Genomic DNA, 18,380 nt, shown 5'->3' with positions numbered 1-18,380 from the left:
TGACTTCACTAAATAGTGAATAGGGACTCAAAAACCTCCACTATTACCTTGACCATCCTCTGTGATGATCCTCAATTAACTGACAATACGCCACCGCCAAACCACTGTGATTCGACCTTGTACTATCGCTTCCAGCTACCCCATCTTTGGAACTTTATATGGCGTCTGACGTTTCGTTCTTCATACGTAGAACAGAGAGCGAATGCTACTACAATTACTTTCTTGATACAAACAATTCAAATTAAAATTTTGAACATTTTCGTCTGAGACAAAAATTTTGCATTACTCAAATTATGTTTTGGCAACTATAGCCATATCCAGGAACCATGATCCATTCCAGCACAATAAAGAATTAAAAAAGAAAAAATAATTACTACATATTTCAATTTACTATTAGATTTATGTTACAATATTTTCATGGTGTGGTCCATCCCCGGTATGTAACGGGGACAGTAATCAATGAATAACAATTCATCCTATAAGAAAAACAAAAAATCTGATTTGAGGAGAAAAAATTTGTGGGAGCAGACTGCCAAAGGAATTGGTCTTCAGTGTAGATCTTACACATCAGTTATGATCTTCAACCAAAAGACCATTCAAAAGGGGAAGCTCCGCTTCTGTATTCCTTGTGAGCAAACTTTTATCACGACGCTGAGCTCTGCCATTAGAAAATCGAGGTTAGTCGAAAACAAAAAGCTGAAAATATAACAACTTATCTTACAGTTCATCAAGCAACATAAGGTGCCGATAAGTTTCAAAATGTTTAATTTAGTAGGTGCAGGCACATAGCATCTTATTTGAAAGTGGAGACATACTTTCTTTGTTTATAAAGTGAACGAGTACTGCAACATCATTATCAATGATTCAATCTAAGAATCTAGGTCCTTATTACAACCATCCTACCTTGACACATACATCGACAACCCCCAGAAGCTAGCTATATGTTAGATATACAAAGGCATTTTTTTACCCTCATTGGCCACCTGATCCCCATAGTTCACAACATATTAAATTTCCACTACGAAAAAAGGAAAGAACAAAGAGGAAGGGCAGGGGAAGGAAAAATAGTAGGGGATGGAATCATGGGAAGGTTAAATAACTCTACGATGGTCAATCCCTTCCCCCCTCAGAACCAAAAGAATATAATTTCTCTTACCTCTTTATCCTATTTTTGGTTAATCCCAAGCTTGAAGACCTTAAAATTAAGAGTAGACCTAGATAAAAGTACTCAGCCGGCCCTTACTAGATTTCAGATATTTCTTGCATGAGTATCATAACCAAAAATATGAGTAAAGCAGTGTAGAGACCTTACACTAGTTGATTGGAGCTCCACTGTGGTTGAATCCTCACCATCCTACAGATGAACCATCAAAATTCAGCATTTCGAGAAACTACGAATTTAACGAACATAGAAAATGTTAATGTAGCAAGAATACCTCAATCAACAAATCTTTTCTGGTAATCAAACCAATCACACGAGAAGCACGAGGGACGACAAATATATGTCTCAGTCCCAGTTGGCGGAAAAGATTATATACCTGTACCTCAGCAAAATGCAACATTTATGAGAAAAGATGAAAGTAAACCAGCAAAATATACGATCATGATAATCCAAAGAGATTGGGAAAAAGGTATACCTTCGACAGAGACATATCTTCGGGAACAACATAAGGAGAGGGATTCAAAAATGGGCCAAGATCTATGTACATTTCCATGTCATCTGAACTTAAGTGTATGTCATCAATAGATAATCCTTTACTGGAAGCAGGTTTTACAAATTCACTGAAACTGTGGCTGCAGTTCAAATGATCCACAATCTTAAGCACAAGTGCAAAAAGGTCAAAATGAAACAAACAAAGTATCAAACTTTTATCAGATTACTTCGTACCTGATTGGCTTTGATCCACCTCTGGTATCACAAGGCAAAGGACTATGCTGGAAATCTACCTTTGACTGAAGAAGTACCAGCAAGTGGCTGTATTGTAGATCACAAATGAAATTTAGTTTGCTCAATTGAAGCATGCTTTTGTTTTAAAGTGCAAACACATCCAAGCAGGAAACAAACTTATTCTATTCTACCTTCGAAGCACAAGTCCAATTACTAATCTTTCTCCGTTTCTTGAGTGATCAATCACCTGCCCAGAGTAGAATATCACACAAAAAATCCTTTAATATTAAACAAAATCTGCTATGAAAGAAGAATATAAGTTTACCGGGAAGCCATTGTGTTTGTTTGTCCGCAATATAGAAACTACATCAGCAACCTTTATGATTCGAGGTAAGGAAACAACCTTCAAAGGCCAAAAACCCATGCAAACAACAAATTCAAGATAGTTTTCAATAGAAATGGAAAATCAGAAACCAGAAACAATGCAAGCATGTCTGGCACATATATTCCTGTGATCTTTGTAAAAAGCTTCTAAGTGGGGCAGCTCTATCAAAAAATAATGAAGATAATTAAATTGCCAAAAGAATGATCAGTTGTCTAAAATTGATAAATCTCAATTGTTTGGATGTGAATAGAAAGTTGCAGAGATCCACAAGGCAGTAAGATTCATTGCTTTATGTTTTAGAGACCCCTCAAGTTTAACATAATTTTTATTGATTTAGACTAAATCATGTTTCAGCAGAGCATTTCTTTTCCCTTTTTTTTTCCCCAAAAATCAAAATTGCAGTAATAAAGCAATGCCAACCACTGAAAAGAAAATCACCTTTTGAGCTCCACATGCTTCTTTTGCAGTCATTTGCCGCATCTTGTATTTAGGTCTTGATTCCAACAAAGGAACACCCCTCAGGTGTGCTTGTTCTTCGTAAAGACCTTCACTAAAAGCATCTCCAACAGCCTGAAGAGAAAAAGGACTGAGTTCGTTCTACAATATATCAATCAAGAGACAAAGCCATTAAAAGCGTACCTTTGATATAAGAAGAACAAGCATGATAAGAGGTAGAAATTTCAAATTATTTGTGATTTCAACCATAATGACACAAAGAGAAACTGTCATTCGCATTGAACCCCCGAGAAAAGAAGCAGCTCCCAGCAAAGCATATCTGTGAATCCACCAAGAATTATCTAAAGCATTTTAGAAATTAGGACATTGTTTGTAACTTATAAAACAAGTCCTAAAGAGCTCATAGCAATGCATTTGATGTAATATGTTAAATTTCACTGAACAGAAACACACACAAAAAAGTGCAGAAGAAAAGACTCACGTTCCCTCCTCAATGTTAAGCTTCTTGTAAAAATTAACAACAAACATGCCAACAAGACGACCATAAGTTGATCCGATCATAATTCCAGGAACAAACTGTCCGGCAGGGACAGCGATACCAAATGTCACAACTGCTAAGGTATAAAACATAACCTGCAAACATTTAAAGAGAATCACAAAATTAAAAACAAATACAACTCAAAAATAACATACGATTAATTAATTTATTTCACATTTATTAAGGTATTGAAATCCTAAAAAACAGATGTGATGAAATATGACCATCACTCCCTGGTTAATCTTGCCACTGAGGAGGCCACATAATTTTTTTGGTTAATAAAGTAAGCACAAATGATAACCCCTGCTGCGGCTCCCGACCAAAAGGGGGGGGGGGGGGGAGTGAGAGAAATAAATAACGCACAAACATGCAATCACTACTGCCCAAACCCAAGACTTCACAAAGACCTCCCAGCATAAAAATAAATGAAGACAGCTACATACGCCCATCATAATGCATAAATCTATCACGATGATCATTCTTGAGAAAGCTAATGCAGTAAGCTAGGATAAAAAATACTCTACCAGAAAGGTCAATAAACTTTGAGCACTGTACTCGTGAATTGTTTTTGCACTAAACAAATTCCTTATAGCATCATCCTGTAACAACAAATATAAATTTTGTAAGAATTCAAACAACTAAAACACCTTGGGAAACTGGCACATAAAAAAAAAAAAAAAGACAGATTTCCAGAATTTTATGAAACCTGCGTGTTGAAGAAAATAGTTGCAAGATCGTTGTATTCCTTGTCCTTGCTACAGTAAAACTGCAGACAGCACAAAAGCAGATGAGAATATGACGAAGTTATTTCCCAAAAGAATTGTTGCATACAAAGAAAGAAAAAAGAACCAAGGCTTCAATGAAGTAGACGACAACGGAGAAACAAAATTGTGTTCTCTGTTGTCAATTGCTTTAAGATTATAAAACATATTATAGTCAGGATCACTGTCAAAGAGGGGGAATAAAAAGAAGTCCGGTGCTGTAAACAGAGAAGCAGAGACAGTCCCATAAAAGCTGTGGGTAGCAACTTTACATGAAGGATTTGATTAAAGAACAATAATTAATGTGGGCTTTTTGGGCTCAATTGAACTTTTATATTTAGGATCAAACCATCAAAAAGGTAACTTCAGGTTTGGATTCTACTTGTCACCAGATAAAGAGAAATAATCATAAAGGATAAAGAGAAATAATCATAAACGAGATTACCGAAAGTAGATCACTTTCAAAGGATGAATCTTACATTTACATAATTTCCGTACATCCCTGGAGGCCGTGGGCATTCAATACCAGAGTCAAGATCTGATTCAGGGCATGGACTGCATTTTCTTAGAAGTGGAAGCCCGAACGAAATAACTGAAGTTATCACGGAGATGACACATGCTTCAATAATCTTTAAAAAAAAAAAAAAGTTATTACCGGGAGGGGAAGAAGATTGAAAGTTGAGTTTAAGACAACAACCCATCTCCAGAAGATCATCAGTGTATACAACAATATACAATTTCCATGATTATATTCCATAACTTACTTTGACTCGGTTCCCTTTCTTGTGTAAATAATTTCTACGCCAGGAAGTCATGTAAAGAGTGAGTTGGTTAAATAATGCTCCTGAAATACAAATTTAAACATTGACGTAAATCTTTTGAACAATGCATGAAACGCAGGCAAAAGTTATGATCACATACCTAGTAGACCTCCAATAACCCCAATAACTGCCATCGGCAATAGCTCTTCAAAAGAATAGTCCTCTTGACCACTAAGAGAAGGGGAAACAATGTTAAGGCAGCCAGCAAAAGTTCAAACAGTTTTAAAAAAGTAAAAAAAAGAGCTGAAGCAAGTATAGACACTAACTCTGATATGTCCCATATAATGAAGCCACCTGAGCCAAAATGTCCACACTTTCCACTCTTACACCAACCCATTGCAGAACGCACAACAACAGCGACAATAGCAGAAGTGAAAAAGACTCGCCACATAAGTTGACTCCTCCACCTTCAAAAGCACAAAGCAAGTCAAAATGAAACAGCATTTCATTCAGGTACTCATACATTTGAATGGGTTGAATAACCTACTAGTACAGCTGGATATGAAAATGTTCTCTAAGACTAACGTAGATACCTATAAACTCACACAAAGCTGCTTAAAAACATTAACATGAATGCTTAGGAACATCTATGCATCAAAATTAGTCAAAGAAACCCTCTACAACATAAAGAACTATATATCAACAACACAACCTTCTTACCATGATGTAACCTCTTCCAATGCAAATAATACACCACCAACTGGAGCTCTAAAAGCAGCAGCAACTCCAGCTGCACACCCACAAGTTACCTTTTCAAAACATAACACAAATGAACAATCAGCTCAATTTTTGGAGATAAGTCAAATATATATGATTGTATCTGAGAAAAAGATGATGCAGACAAACGTTGCAAAGCTTTCTTTCTACACAATATATAAGGCAATAAATACGTTATTATGGCCGGTAATTAATTGACTGAAAGCCATAAAGAAAAAGAAGCTTCCTCCACACTGTTTTATTTTTTTCTGCACGCTAAAAAAGCCAATGCATATTTCAATGCAATAAAGAAAGGGTAACGATTTTCAGCACAAAGTATAACTTATTACAGCAAAGAAAGATTTGTATTAAGCTGAACATATTTTCCATGGGCTGTGCACAATCACCGTATTTCTGTGGCATTCAAAAATAACAAGTGCAAGAAGAGGTAAAAAATGCAATTAATTAGTCTGATATCAAATGGGACTAGCATGTCAACTTCTTGATAATTCTTTACTATTTAATTAATTATTTATTAGTGACAGGATTGTCTAAAGATCTAAGAAGAAAGCATATCAAAAGATATTTCCTTCTACACTACACAATCGGACGCTTCAGGATATTGACTTCCAAAAGTCAGTAAAAGTTACTCACAAGATCACGGCGATCTCGGTCACTCCTGAAAACCTGTAGCCACCGGTATCTGAGATGATATTTAGTGGAACCACCCTGAAATGTAGCATAGAAAGAGAGTTCATTAAATAGCAAGTGATATAAGATAAATTATGAATGAAACGTGCTCTAGAATGGTATAAAAAGGTGTCATCTGATGCAAGTGAAAGAAAGAACGCTGAAAGTTTTAAGGAACAGGTATTCACACACGCACATCAGAATTCATATGAAAGATGCAAAAATTCATTACATTACAAAGTTTAGAGACCACATTGCAATCATAAAGACCATAAGTTGCAGCAAATAACAATTGACCATTTCTTAAAGCATTTAAGAAAATAATAAGATTTCCCTTCCAAGAACCTGTGGCATTACACCAGTGCAAATCATAATTTGAGGTTTATTTGTATAACATATACTTCTGCAATTCAGCTAATTTCATGTAATAGACGCTTACTTGTCCGAGCAAAGAAGCAATACAAGCACCAGTATGGACCAGAGGGCCTTCCTTGCCTAGAGCTAGACCACCTCCCACAGAACCAATGCTTCCAAATATCTGCATGTTGCAAAAGGGGGAAAAAAAAAATACAGTTAAAGCATATACAACTTAATTATTGATTTCTTTTATCTTTACTTGGTGTTTGGCCACAACACTCATAATTTTCATGCTGGGATAAAGAAATATTAATGATGTTACAACACAAGGCTGGGGGGCGTAAAACAGTAAAAGGAAAAAACAATCACAAGCCCGGAAATTCCGCCTCACCTTTCCAATCAAGGTTCTGAAAAGAAGGATACCGTGAATATCAACTCCTGCACATTTTAATCACAATTAGCTCTCTTGGAATATTACCCTTGGAGTCTTAAAAAAAAAAAAAAAAAAACCAACCATGAGATGCGCCTTACCATTTAAATAACCTTTAATTTCAGGAATGCCAGACCCTGCTGCTGCTGGTGCAAACTTAGTGATGATATATACAGAAGAAAACACTAAAATCAAGTTTATTAGTATGTACACCAGAAAGCCAGCGAAATATGACTTTTGTATTATAGAAAAAGTTAGTGAAAACTTCCAGCCAGCAAAGTTCTCAACAGATATATTAATGAAAACAGCAGCAAGCCCAGTACCTGAAAGCAACCAAAAGAAATATACCGAAAACAATAAGCACAAAATCAAAAACCAACATTGAGAAACAGAATAACGGGATGAGCTTCTCTAATATTGAAAGTTCATAAAATATGCATCAGAGTTAGTTAATTTAGAGGAATTCATGTAAAGGCCAGGAAAATACGCTCTAAAATCTTCTAAGGTAATTTTTCTACAACTAAAAGATGGCAATTTGCATTTCATTTCATCTAATTTTTCCAACATTTACAATTACCTTAGATATAAATAAAAATCCACAACAAACTTGTTCCTGAATCTAGCTGAAACTATCAATTATTTAGCAAAGATACAAAACAAATAAAATGACGGAACAATGGAACAATGCAACAATACCAAAGTAATTTCCAGTATTAATTCGTTAATTTACATCTACGGTCCAATACTTCCACAGTGTAATCAATAGATTTCATTGATCTAAAACAAAAATGAATATAAAAAATCACAATGACATCATTGAATATCTCCTTAAAAGCACAGTCCAAAACCTTACAGCACACAATGAATCATTCATTCATCGTATAAATCCTAGCACACATAATACAATCACTTGATATAATAACAATACACCAACCGTAGCATTTCCAAATTCATTCCTTGTAATCAAACTAAAAAGACAAAAAAAAATTAAAATGAAAGCAGAAGAAGTATATACTACTGTAAGCTCACCAATGCCAATAAGCAAAGCAAAGAACCATTTCACCACCACAGAGTATCCGACATACAGCTTCCCTCTCTGCGCCTATTGAATAAGTAAACACAAACAAAATACTCAATCAAGATTACTGAATTGTACTCAAAATCGAACTTTAAAAAAAATGAATATATATATTTTTACCTAAAAAATGAAGTAAAAATAAAAAATAGAGACGAACCTGCTCTTCTCGATAAGCGTAATTCTCGATCACTTCATAGTCAAGACTCTCGACAGAGCTGCTTCCGCCACTTGTACTCAAGAGTCCAACACCTTCGTGCTCAGCCTCCTCCGAGTTCGGAATCTGAGACCACACCAGCTTCGCCGTTTCAAATCCGTTTTGCAAGTGATTCGATAACATAATCGAATCGATTTGCTTTCAGATCTCCTCCAATTTTCCGTACAACATTAAAAATTTTGTAACACTATTGAGATCAGAGATTGAGAAATGATCATTCACGAACTTAATTTATTGAAGTTATGAGAAATTCGCGAGAAATAGAGAGAGAAGAAATTTGACTGTATCTTTTAAGAAACGTAAGTAAATTCCTCTCACCCTCTCTCGTATTGTCTTTTGGGATGGATTCCCCTTAGGTGCAACAGTGGCACGGTGCCACTGTTGCACCGTAGCCTGATCCTTTCCCCTTAAGTGCAACAGTGGCACTTTTGTTGTTTTTATTTTTATTATTAACTTTTTGGAATTAAAAAAAAAATTACTGCTACTGTGGGTGCTTTGTTTGTTCTTTTAATGTCCTTTGACTGAGAAGTCGGTTAAAACAAAGTTGGGAACTTGGGATATCATTAATTTACAGACACATCACTTTATTATTAAAATATTTTAATAATTATTTTTTTTCATCTAATCTTTCAGTTTTTGTTATTTTAATACGAAATCATTAATTTCAGGGATCAGGCTACGGTGCAACAGTGGCACTGTGCTACAGTTGCACCTAGCCGTTGGATGCAGTTGAATTGGTGGGATCCACTGACATCCAACTGCATCCAACGACCAGGTGCAACTGTGGCACGGTGCCACTGTTGCACCTAAGGGGAATCCTAATTTCAGTAATAAATTACTGATATTGCAAATATATTTCAAAAATTTCAGTATTTCAAAAAATTTTATAAGATGCAATATTTATAATTTTATCAATTAATTATTTTAGATATATAACTTAATAAATAGTAAAATATTATTTCTTTACATATAATTAATTTTGACTTTTTTAATTTGGAGAATTAAATTACTCTTAAGGCTAAAATAAACGTTTATTATAATTTTTATTAAAATACTTTTAACAATTTAATAGTAAAATAATAAAAATAAAATATTACTTGGTTAAAAATAATTATAAAAATTTTAATAATAAAGTAATATATTAAAAAATATTAAATTATAAAATGATAATATTTCAGTAATATGATTGACTCACAAAGAAATTTTACTTTTTTTGGAAGAGACTATAATTCTATTTTCTGTGCAACGAAGCAGCGTGCGGCGTGCCAAAAATGGAATTGATCTTGTGCTTCGAGATTTAGTATGGTACGGTCTTCCTCATTGTGCTTGATGAACGCTGAACCGTGCGTGCGTGGTTGTGGTTGACTGGTTAATGATTATAAGCGGGGCCGTAGATGACATGGACTTCAAACATACGGGCGATTCTTGGACACGTGCGGGGGTTGCAAATCATGAGTAGTAAGTTGGACTGTGTCGTGGACCAGCCAATGGGTTTTATGTGATTAACAATATTTTTTGGAAGAGTATCGAATAAATATTTTTAATTTTTTATCCTAAAAATTATTTTAAATAATAATTTATACAAAATTTAAATAAAATTAATTATATAATTCTCACCAACTCATTAATAAATAGAGCTTCATTTGAGATAATTTTTTTGTAAGGACTTGTCAAGTAATGAATCTTAATTAATTTTATTTTATTAAACTAATTTTTATTCATAAAAACTTTTCTAGTTCTTGTATGGAACCGATGAACCTCGTCCACTAAAAAAGGTTTTCGTGTTCAACTGCTGTTGATTCAAAAGTCGTACCTTTCGGGCTTCAATTAGTGGCTTACGCATGCAGCTTTAAATTAGCTGGGGCCTGGGGAGCAAAGTCAAGCCAATTAGTAGTCACCCCTGATGTCTCAATCAAATTAACGTGGAAAATGATTAAGCAAGCACAATGCAGTTGCTTCCAACGCAGGAACAAATAGAGAGTTGAATTGCATACTGCATACTCCAATAAACTTCTAAGAAAATATATTATAATTGAGAATTACCGGTTGCATCAGAAAAACGTTTTTCTGTTACCAGCTAGCTGTGCTGTAACATAGACAAATGAAACCCAGCAATAGTTTATTCTTTAAACAATATTCATTAAAATATGATTCATTGTGAAAACGAAATGGTTAATACAATGTATTACAATCCTATGCGTATAAAAAGATACAGGCCACAAGCTCATATCAACAGAGAGGGGCTGCTTAAATATTTGAATTTCCCTTTATTTTGGCAAAACAATTAAAGAACAAACAAGGAATGCCACGACACCGGTCGTTACTTATTGTGGGACATCTGCTAAAGCTAAATCTTGAAATGCAGTCTTAATTCTACACATCTGTGATTTTGATGGTCTTCACAATGTATTTGGTGAGGGATCAGATCTAGAAAGCTCAGCATACATATCCGATATGGTTTTTGCAAAGTATTGCTTTGCTTGTGGTCTCTTTATCTGAGAGTAAACAAGAACAAAATGAGAAATCAGAACCTGCAACTTTAACTTTTCAATGAATTGGAATTAATTTCTCCAAATGTTCATATTCAAACTGAACACTTGCCTTAAATGTTGGAGTGAGCAGTCCATTTTCCACTGTGAATGGCTCGAGCACCAAAGTCACAGCTTTTACAAATTCAAAGCCTCTCAACTGCAGAAAAATGATCCATCAGTGACATATTTTATAGAAAATAAAGAAGTTGAAATTAAACTAGACAGCCAAATACTAGTCTCATAAAAATGTATTGCCTGAGCTTCTCTTCCTAGGGAATCCATATCAGCCAACACAGCAGCCCTCGCCCTTGGGTCATTGCAAAGTTGCTCTAAGTTTTCATACTGCAATCAGACGGTGCCAGAGACTGTTAATATACAAGCAATCATGTAGTTACTATATTTCAACACAATAAATCAAACATAACAAAAATATGTCATCTTTACACAAACCAGAAAACAAGTATGGTAAGATAATATATTTAACATATTGAATGAATGACTGTAGCTTTGCTCATCCATATATTTAATATCCTACCTCATTTTCACTAACAACAAACTTAGCCAACTAATTAAACCTCATAAGAAAATGTGCAAGAATGGTTGTTTGAAATTCAAGAATCCCAGTATAAAGGTCCAATTGGACAATAGCCAAATGTAACAGGTCAACTGCTCTTCACCAATTCTAGTACTTTTTTCTATGAGACTGAAAGCCAAGAAAACGTCACCTGAATGCCTTCAGATGCAGCCCATGCTTTTAAAGCATCTTGGTCCACTGAGACAATGGCTACCAAAGCCGAATTGAAGCTGTCACCTAACATTGGAAGCATATTTAAGTCAGGCGCAGAGGAAGGATGATAAACAAGACACAGAAAACATATTGGAGAACCTTGTTTTCTTACCATAGACAAAGCACTGACCAACAAACTTGCACTTGGCATATACATTCTCAATTTTCTCTGCAGCTATGTACTCTCCCTGCGCTAACTTAAAAATATTCTTCTTCCTGTACCAGAAAAGAAGATTCTTCTGGTTAAAAATTATAGGAGGTACACATCCAAGGTATAAGTAGCGTGCCCAAGAACTATCCCTTCTGGAAACGAACGACATTTAGCATCCATTCCTCATATGAGCTATCACAAGATTAAATCAGGTGTTGATGTTTGGTATGTGTATTAATAGGAATATGTGTTCAAGCAACCTCAAAGGGGAGGGCATGGGAACAAAAAGAGGAAAAGATTACTTATGTAACTTAAAGAAGCATTATTTCTGCTAGCAATAAATGCCAAGAGATGCCAAAACTCAAATTTCATTTCCCCACATCTCTTGGTGGCAAAACCAAAGGCAGAACATCGCATAAAACAAGAAATGTCTGGCTTGAGCACTCCAGCACACTAGTTTGATTAGAAGCTAAAGTGACAATACTTACCAGTGTCTATACATATATACCCCACAAGTAGGAAGATAGAAAAATTGTGATTGATCTCTTAACAAGATTGTTGATCAGAATTTTGAGGAGACATTGTTATTTCAATCAAGAATTGTCATTTGGGATAGTAAGATCTCACCTATCAATAATCTTTAGACGACCACCGGGTATCCACATTCCTATATCTCCAGTATGAAACCATCCATCTTCATCAATAACTTCTTTTCTGTCCAAATGATTATAGTATCAGTATTACTTTCTCTCTGAACAATCCATTAACATAAAAAAGGAAGAGTCAACAGGTAAGGAAACTACGTCTGGATTTCATCTTTATAATAGCCCTTGAAAATTAGGGGACCTCTAACACAGATTTCTCCGCGAGGACATGGTTGATCCTCAGATGTGTAGTTCATTTCTGGGACATCCACAAGCTTTATCTCTAGAAATAAAAGGAGAAGACATCATAAACAAAGCTAAATGAACGAAGGCAAAATCTAAAGCCAGATGATCAAGGTTTTTGATGCTTATGCTAGATATGTAATAACATGCCAATAACTAACCACATGCTGCATTTGGAGAGCCAACATGACCAGAAAGGTTGTCACCCTCATCCAGCTGACTTATAAGACATGAAGTCTCAGTCATTCCATATCCTTCAGTTACACGCCCACCAAAGCAGCTACAAGCAATAACATGTTCTCGTAAGAGAGAGAAGCTTACAGCCTCTTGGTAGGAAAGGGATATGCTAAAATTGGTAAACTTACATTTTTAAGAAATCCAAGACATCAGGAGACAAGGGAGAAGCACCAGAACCCATAAAACGTACTCGTCCTCCAAGTTTGTCCTTTATCTTGTTGAATACCAATCTGTCCCACATGGGAGACGGATTCTTACCTGAAATAATACCATGCTTAGAATGAATGTAAGACAGCAATAAGGGAGTCTTTTAAAATGGAAAAAAAAAAAAACTGTTAAGGTCCCTCAGCATTTAAGCTTAAACAATGAATTTTGGAAATATAATAAATCAATGAAAAGGCAAAGGAAATTTCCCATTAAAAGTCAAGAAAGAGAAAAATATCATGCTACAATGTGACAAAGCTCTTTTTGATGTAATTCGTTACCGCTCAACATCGCTTGCTTCTTAGCATTGTAGGCAGCATTGAACAGTCTCTCCCTTAGTCCACCAGATGTTCTTACGGCACTTGTGATGCTGCAGAACCAAAAGTACAAGACAAGTTAATTAACGACAACTACTGGCAACCAATAAATCATTTTACCAGTTGAGAGCAGTGTTATCACCCAGCATATATTCTATTGTACAGCCGAGGAACACTGCAGAATACAGTAGGTCTTAGAGCTGCCAGATCATCCATCAGTTTCATATTATCCTGCACAAAAATGTTAAAGAATCATGTAAGGCTTGTCAGCAAGACACTTTCACAGCAACAAAGCAAATACACACCAAAAGGTTACATTACTGCATCACATATACGGAGTAACTATTCAAACTGAGTTTTAGCAATTTTTTGTGTTAAAAAACAAACATGCATAATTCTGTCAGATAAAGTAACTGTTATTTACAAGGTTACTTATGTAAGACAGTTCACAAAGTAAATAAACCTGGCACTAAAAGGCACCAATTCACAACTTTGTACTTCACTGATGCTAACAATGTTTTTGCACAACAGTTTGCATATATAGAAAATAACAATAGTCTCAACTGACCATAAATTCTTTATGCTTCAATATAAACATTTGGCCAGTTTTCCATTTTAATATTAACAGTAGTTTCAAGATACAAGGAAAAATAAAATTAATGTCAATCTCATACCCCCTGGTAAAATCCAACAGCAACTCCAGAATAAACTGTCATGACTTGGTTTGCTCGTTCATAAATATGAGCCAAGGGAAGATAGGAGATGTACCTGGAAATTAACATGTAATTCAGCAAAGACAAACCAATGCAAAAGATGATGAAACAATAACTATGTAGTGACCACAAACAAAAGTACTCACACATCTGAGGGGTAGAATTTAGTACCCAGAGTGGCCCCAGCAACACTTGCAATGAGATTACCATGGGACAATACTGCTCCCTGTTCACAGTCATTATTTATACATAAATAAAGAAGAAGAGGATGAAAAACAAAATAGAAACATTTATTGGAGAAGTCGAAAGATTAAAAAATCACAGGACTAAGTTGTACCTTTGGTGTCCCAGTTGTCCCACTCGTGTAACAAATGGTTGCCACATCATCAGGCTTTGGAGGAGAAAAGGGCTGGAGGTTACTGCGGCCCTAAAGGCAAGCCATCACATGAGGGAAGTATTACATTTCATAATTATAAAACAGAATCAAACACTCTTGTCCTATCATAGCACTAGATACACAGTTAGAAGTAAATTATGTCAATCAAATCCAGAAATAGAAACATGATTATGTGCAAAAAACTTATTAATGCCATTTCTATAGTGCTGTTTGCTTGTGTCAAAATATATGGATAACCTCTTATTGATCTTTTCTTGCATTTCTGGGAAACAAACTATTGTAAAGCAAAATTAAGAATACCAATTCACTAGTAAAAATCATGATCTCGTAAAACAAATGATTATTAAAAATTGAAGGACAACAGTTCATGCAATGATCTGTTACGTACCAACATGCTATTATGATAAAATAATGCAAGGGTTATAAAGTTTGTATACCCAGTTATGTGTCACTAATCAATAGCAGCCATGTATCAAGTAATGGCTGGCTTTATTATCCCATCATTATGTGGCAATTATCAACACTTTTTATTGAATGAAATGTAAGATGCCACATTGTTGGGATACAAACTTTGTCCCAATTTTGCATGCATAATTCCATATTATTACTCAATTGTGATATATGGCAACCCTCGCATAACACCACTGTTTCAAAGAAAGCAAATATAATAAAAAAATTATGCAATTACAAACACATTCGCTGCAGAAATGAAGAACATTTGAGACCAAAGATTAAATGCTTAAAGCTTACTCTTCTTTTCACCATCATGGACAGGTTTGAATAAATTCAATTCAGATTATACAGGATGTAAGTATATTAATATACTCTTCCAGAGAATCAAAGTAGTGTTGCTACAAAATCGTAATGGCATGAGGATAAAGAAGGACATGTAGCCACCTGACTGAGTAATTTTGAATATGTTAAAATTTGAACCCCAGTTGTTATTGGAAGTGATGGTATTTGATCATCTATTCCGCCAATAACCTGTACAACATGCAAACCAAATGAACACGCTCTAGAAAATCGAGGAATCGGGAAATTATTCATAGATTCAGTTAAGAAAGGCTAGGTGGATTTTCATACCACAATTAGACGGACGGTTGGAACCTCAGACAAGCAGCTCAGCAACTACAAGTTCCAAGTCATACAATCAAGCATTTCCAAAAGAAAAATTTTAATTTGAAAAATTATATAAATAATATAATCAAAAGAAAAGAACATATAAGATGCAAAAAGTATTGATTGATGACGCATTAAATAGTTAGTTGGTTCTTCTACATGATATGAATATTGCTGTGGTGATTTAGAACTTACAAGGAAAAACAAAATGACATTATAAGAATAGAACGTATTCTATAGATGATAATGTACGTATAAGAAGAATAACACTTGGGCTTTTAACCCTCAGCCAACTGAATGGATACAGAAGGAAAGTTTGTAATAATTTCACACAACAATTGCGGTAAATATAGTTAGATAAAAGAAAAAATAAAAATTTCCATTACCACAGAAATGGTTAATATTAAGAACTGAAGAGGTGTCTCATTAAATTCCCAGCAATAAAGAATATGGTCAAGGTTATCTATAAAGCCCATTTATCCCAAAGCCTGATATGATATTCTTCTAAATCCCGAAAAGGGCACAGATTGAACTCACAGAATTCAATGTCTGAGGCACACAAAATACGGCTTGTACAGAAGCATGATTTACAATGTACTTGACTGCATCTGGACCTGCAGAGGAACGAAACCTGACTTAAGTTACAAAGAGCCAGGCAGAGTGGAAAAACCAACTAAAGTTCTATATTTGACCAGTCACAGACCAAGAGTGTCATACAGAGGAACAGATATGAAAGAATAAGCAGAGCAGGCATGATCAACAATAAGCCACTCCGGTCTATTGACAAAATACAATCCAATGCAAGATCCCTGTTACAAACAAACAGAACATAATCAAATGATGAATAAGAAATGGTCTGGGAACTTCAACAAAAGATATGGTATAAAAGTTAAAAGAAGCTGAAGACAAACAATTACAAGAGAAAAATCCATTAATCACATATATAAAAAAAAATTTTGTTGTGTATTCAGATATTCACCTTTGATATTCCATGATAAATTAGGCCAGAACCTACTTCTGTGCGAGCAGTGCCAGCTTCTCCATATGTCATCCATTTGTACCTTAAGGGCAAAAGGAACACAAATCAATAAAAGAACTTCAGCAAGATGCTGCACAATTCACTTAGATAAAAGGACACGCACTCTCCAACTGTTCCATCAACCCGGACACGTGTACCCAGATATTTGTAATCTCGAAAAGTATCAACTGCCCGCCTAGATCCACACAAAGTCGAATGAAACCAATAAGCACACTTCTAACCACATAGACTATCAATGAAGTTGAACTTAAATAAAGTTTCTTCCAGAAAAAAGGAGGATGCTCACACAAAATTGTCATGTGTTGTACCAATTTCAGGATGATCCGGGAATCTACTCACAAGCTTCAACGGTGATCGAGAAGACCTGCAAACAAAAGTAGGGAAAAAACAACCGCAAAAAATTATTAAACCTTAATAGTAGTGATAGGCATGGAACAATGTCAATGACAATTTGGATGGAATACCTGTATACGTTCCATTTTCCCGTATCCAGTTTCTCGGGAAGCACAACACTGTAGCCCTGCTCTGCTCAGAATTCAAAAGCAAAAATAAATATAAACGAATAAGTATACGCAAAGATGAAATACAGTATAATTATACTGAATATGCTAATTGTGGCATCAGCGACTGGGTTCAATTTCTAATTCTACAAGTGACTTTTGAGACCCATGCCATGAAACCACTTTAATGTAAACATCAAAACATTATATTCGACATCAACAATATTATGCTTCAATGGGGGGAACAAAAAGGACTACAAATCTTGTGCTTTTATAATTCCGAGAGGACAAATTACATGGCACTTTATGATTGAAGCATAATAACCTAGAAAGCAAATCAATAAAATCAGCGAAACAAATTAAAAATTAAAAAAAAAAGATGCACTTTCTATAGATTCACTTTTTGTAGAAAACTGAAACCAAAAAACCAAAAAGGAAACGAAAACGAAACAAGAATCGATAAAATTTTCTATATCAGCTACAGTGAACGACCATGATAAATAGGCTTACGTGTATATTTTGTGTACGTGTGTGTGTATGCGTGTCTATGAGAGAGAGAGAGAGAGAGAGAGAGAGAGAGAGAGTTTACCGAGGGCGTACTCGCCGGCGGTGGGATTGTGACGGAGCTGAGAGGATGAACTGTCGTCTGCGCAGAGAAGGTGGCCGTGAATGGCCTTTAAACGACGTTGAGCTGCCGTGGAATCCATGACTTTTGACTTTATTTTATTTCTCCTTTTCCTTGCCTGCTTGTTTGAATGAATGAAGATGAAGTCGGTAATAATAATAATAATAATATTTTTTCCTCCTGTTAGTTTCGGGAATCTGTTAATTATTGTGTTAGAATAAGAGACGAAGGCACGCTTCTCAAGGAAGATGATGAGCCCATACGGTTGAGAACTTGCGATAATGAAATTGATAGTGAAAAAATATATTATTTAATATATTGAATATTTTAAAATGTAAAAAGGAGTAAAATGTTTGTGCATAAAAAATGCAAAAAAAAAGATAAAAATTTGTATTCCACATGATATTAAAGGCGTCGTGATTATTGACCAGACAAATTACAATTGTCCGTCGTGAAAAATCTGTAATTTTAAGTCATATTTGTCACATTAATAATATTTTATTAATTTTACTTGATTATCAACGGTTGCGACTTCCATGAATATTTATTTAATCTCGTG

General features: G+C 35.0%; 2 protein-coding genes across 6 annotated transcripts; both read right to left on the bottom strand.

The window, feature by feature from the left end:
• Nucleotides 1-352: 352 nt before the first annotated feature.
• On the bottom strand, nt 353-8,689 carry LOC18031651 (chloride channel protein CLC-d). Of its 3 annotated transcripts, none has more exons than XM_024180207.1 (23): nt 8,258-8,689; nt 8,052-8,124; nt 7,124-7,345; nt 6,984-7,030; nt 6,675-6,773; nt 6,200-6,274; nt 5,510-5,598; nt 5,116-5,256; nt 4,950-5,020; nt 4,793-4,872; nt 4,508-4,657; nt 3,974-4,033; nt 3,792-3,866; nt 3,211-3,362; nt 2,913-3,048; nt 2,712-2,843; nt 2,214-2,291; nt 2,080-2,135; nt 1,889-1,975; nt 1,638-1,794; nt 1,437-1,538; nt 1,308-1,354; nt 353-658 (listed from the first exon to the last, which is right to left on the bottom strand). In XM_024180207.1, exons 1-23 carry the CDS (start codon nt 8,435-8,437, stop codon nt 568-570), a joined length of 2,400 nt encoding a protein of 799 aa, XP_024035975.1. In that variant the 5' UTR covers nt 8,438-8,689; the 3' UTR covers nt 353-567. The 3 variants fall into 3 exon arrangements, with proteins under 3 accessions (XP_024035975.1, XP_006419888.1, XP_024035983.1); XM_006419825.2 differs by having other exon boundaries at nt 1,313-1,354; XM_024180215.1 differs by having other exon boundaries at nt 7,124-7,207; nt 8,258-8,688.
• Nucleotides 8,690-10,411: 1,722 nt separating this feature from the next.
• LOC18033222 (long chain acyl-CoA synthetase 6, peroxisomal) lies at nt 10,412-18,128 on the bottom strand. 3 transcript variants are annotated; one of them, XM_006419824.2, is made up of 23 exons: nt 17,786-18,128; nt 17,161-17,221; nt 16,983-17,060; nt 16,800-16,871; nt 16,637-16,718; nt 16,361-16,466; nt 16,195-16,271; nt 15,622-15,666; nt 15,436-15,522; nt 14,479-14,568; nt 14,288-14,367; nt 14,103-14,196; nt 13,571-13,659; nt 13,393-13,481; nt 13,036-13,165; nt 12,832-12,950; nt 12,587-12,710; nt 12,411-12,497; nt 11,745-11,848; nt 11,571-11,656; nt 11,101-11,187; nt 10,916-11,002; nt 10,412-10,809 (listed from the first exon to the last, which is right to left on the bottom strand). In XM_006419824.2, the coding sequence occupies exons 1-23, from the start codon at nt 17,901-17,903 to the stop codon at nt 10,714-10,716; spliced, it is 2,088 nt and encodes a 695-aa protein (XP_006419887.1). In that variant the 5' UTR covers nt 17,904-18,128; the 3' UTR covers nt 10,412-10,713. The 3 variants fall into 3 exon arrangements, with proteins under 3 accessions (XP_006419887.1, XP_024035155.1, XP_024035150.1); XM_024179387.1 differs by having other exon boundaries at nt 16,375-16,466; nt 17,786-18,127; XM_024179382.1 differs by lacking the exons at nt 15,436-15,522; nt 15,622-15,666.
• Nucleotides 18,129-18,380: the final 252 nt, after the last annotated feature.

Source organism: Citrus clementina, unplaced genomic scaffold, assembly GCF_000493195.1.
Source record: "Citrus clementina cultivar Clemenules unplaced genomic scaffold, Citrus_clementina_v1.0 scaffold_9, whole genome shotgun sequence".
NCBI classification, from domain to species: domain Eukaryota; kingdom Viridiplantae; phylum Streptophyta; class Magnoliopsida; order Sapindales; family Rutaceae; genus Citrus; species Citrus x clementina.
The sequence above is the reverse complement of the archived record's forward strand: the minus strand, read 5'-3'. Positions and strand labels throughout refer to the sequence as shown.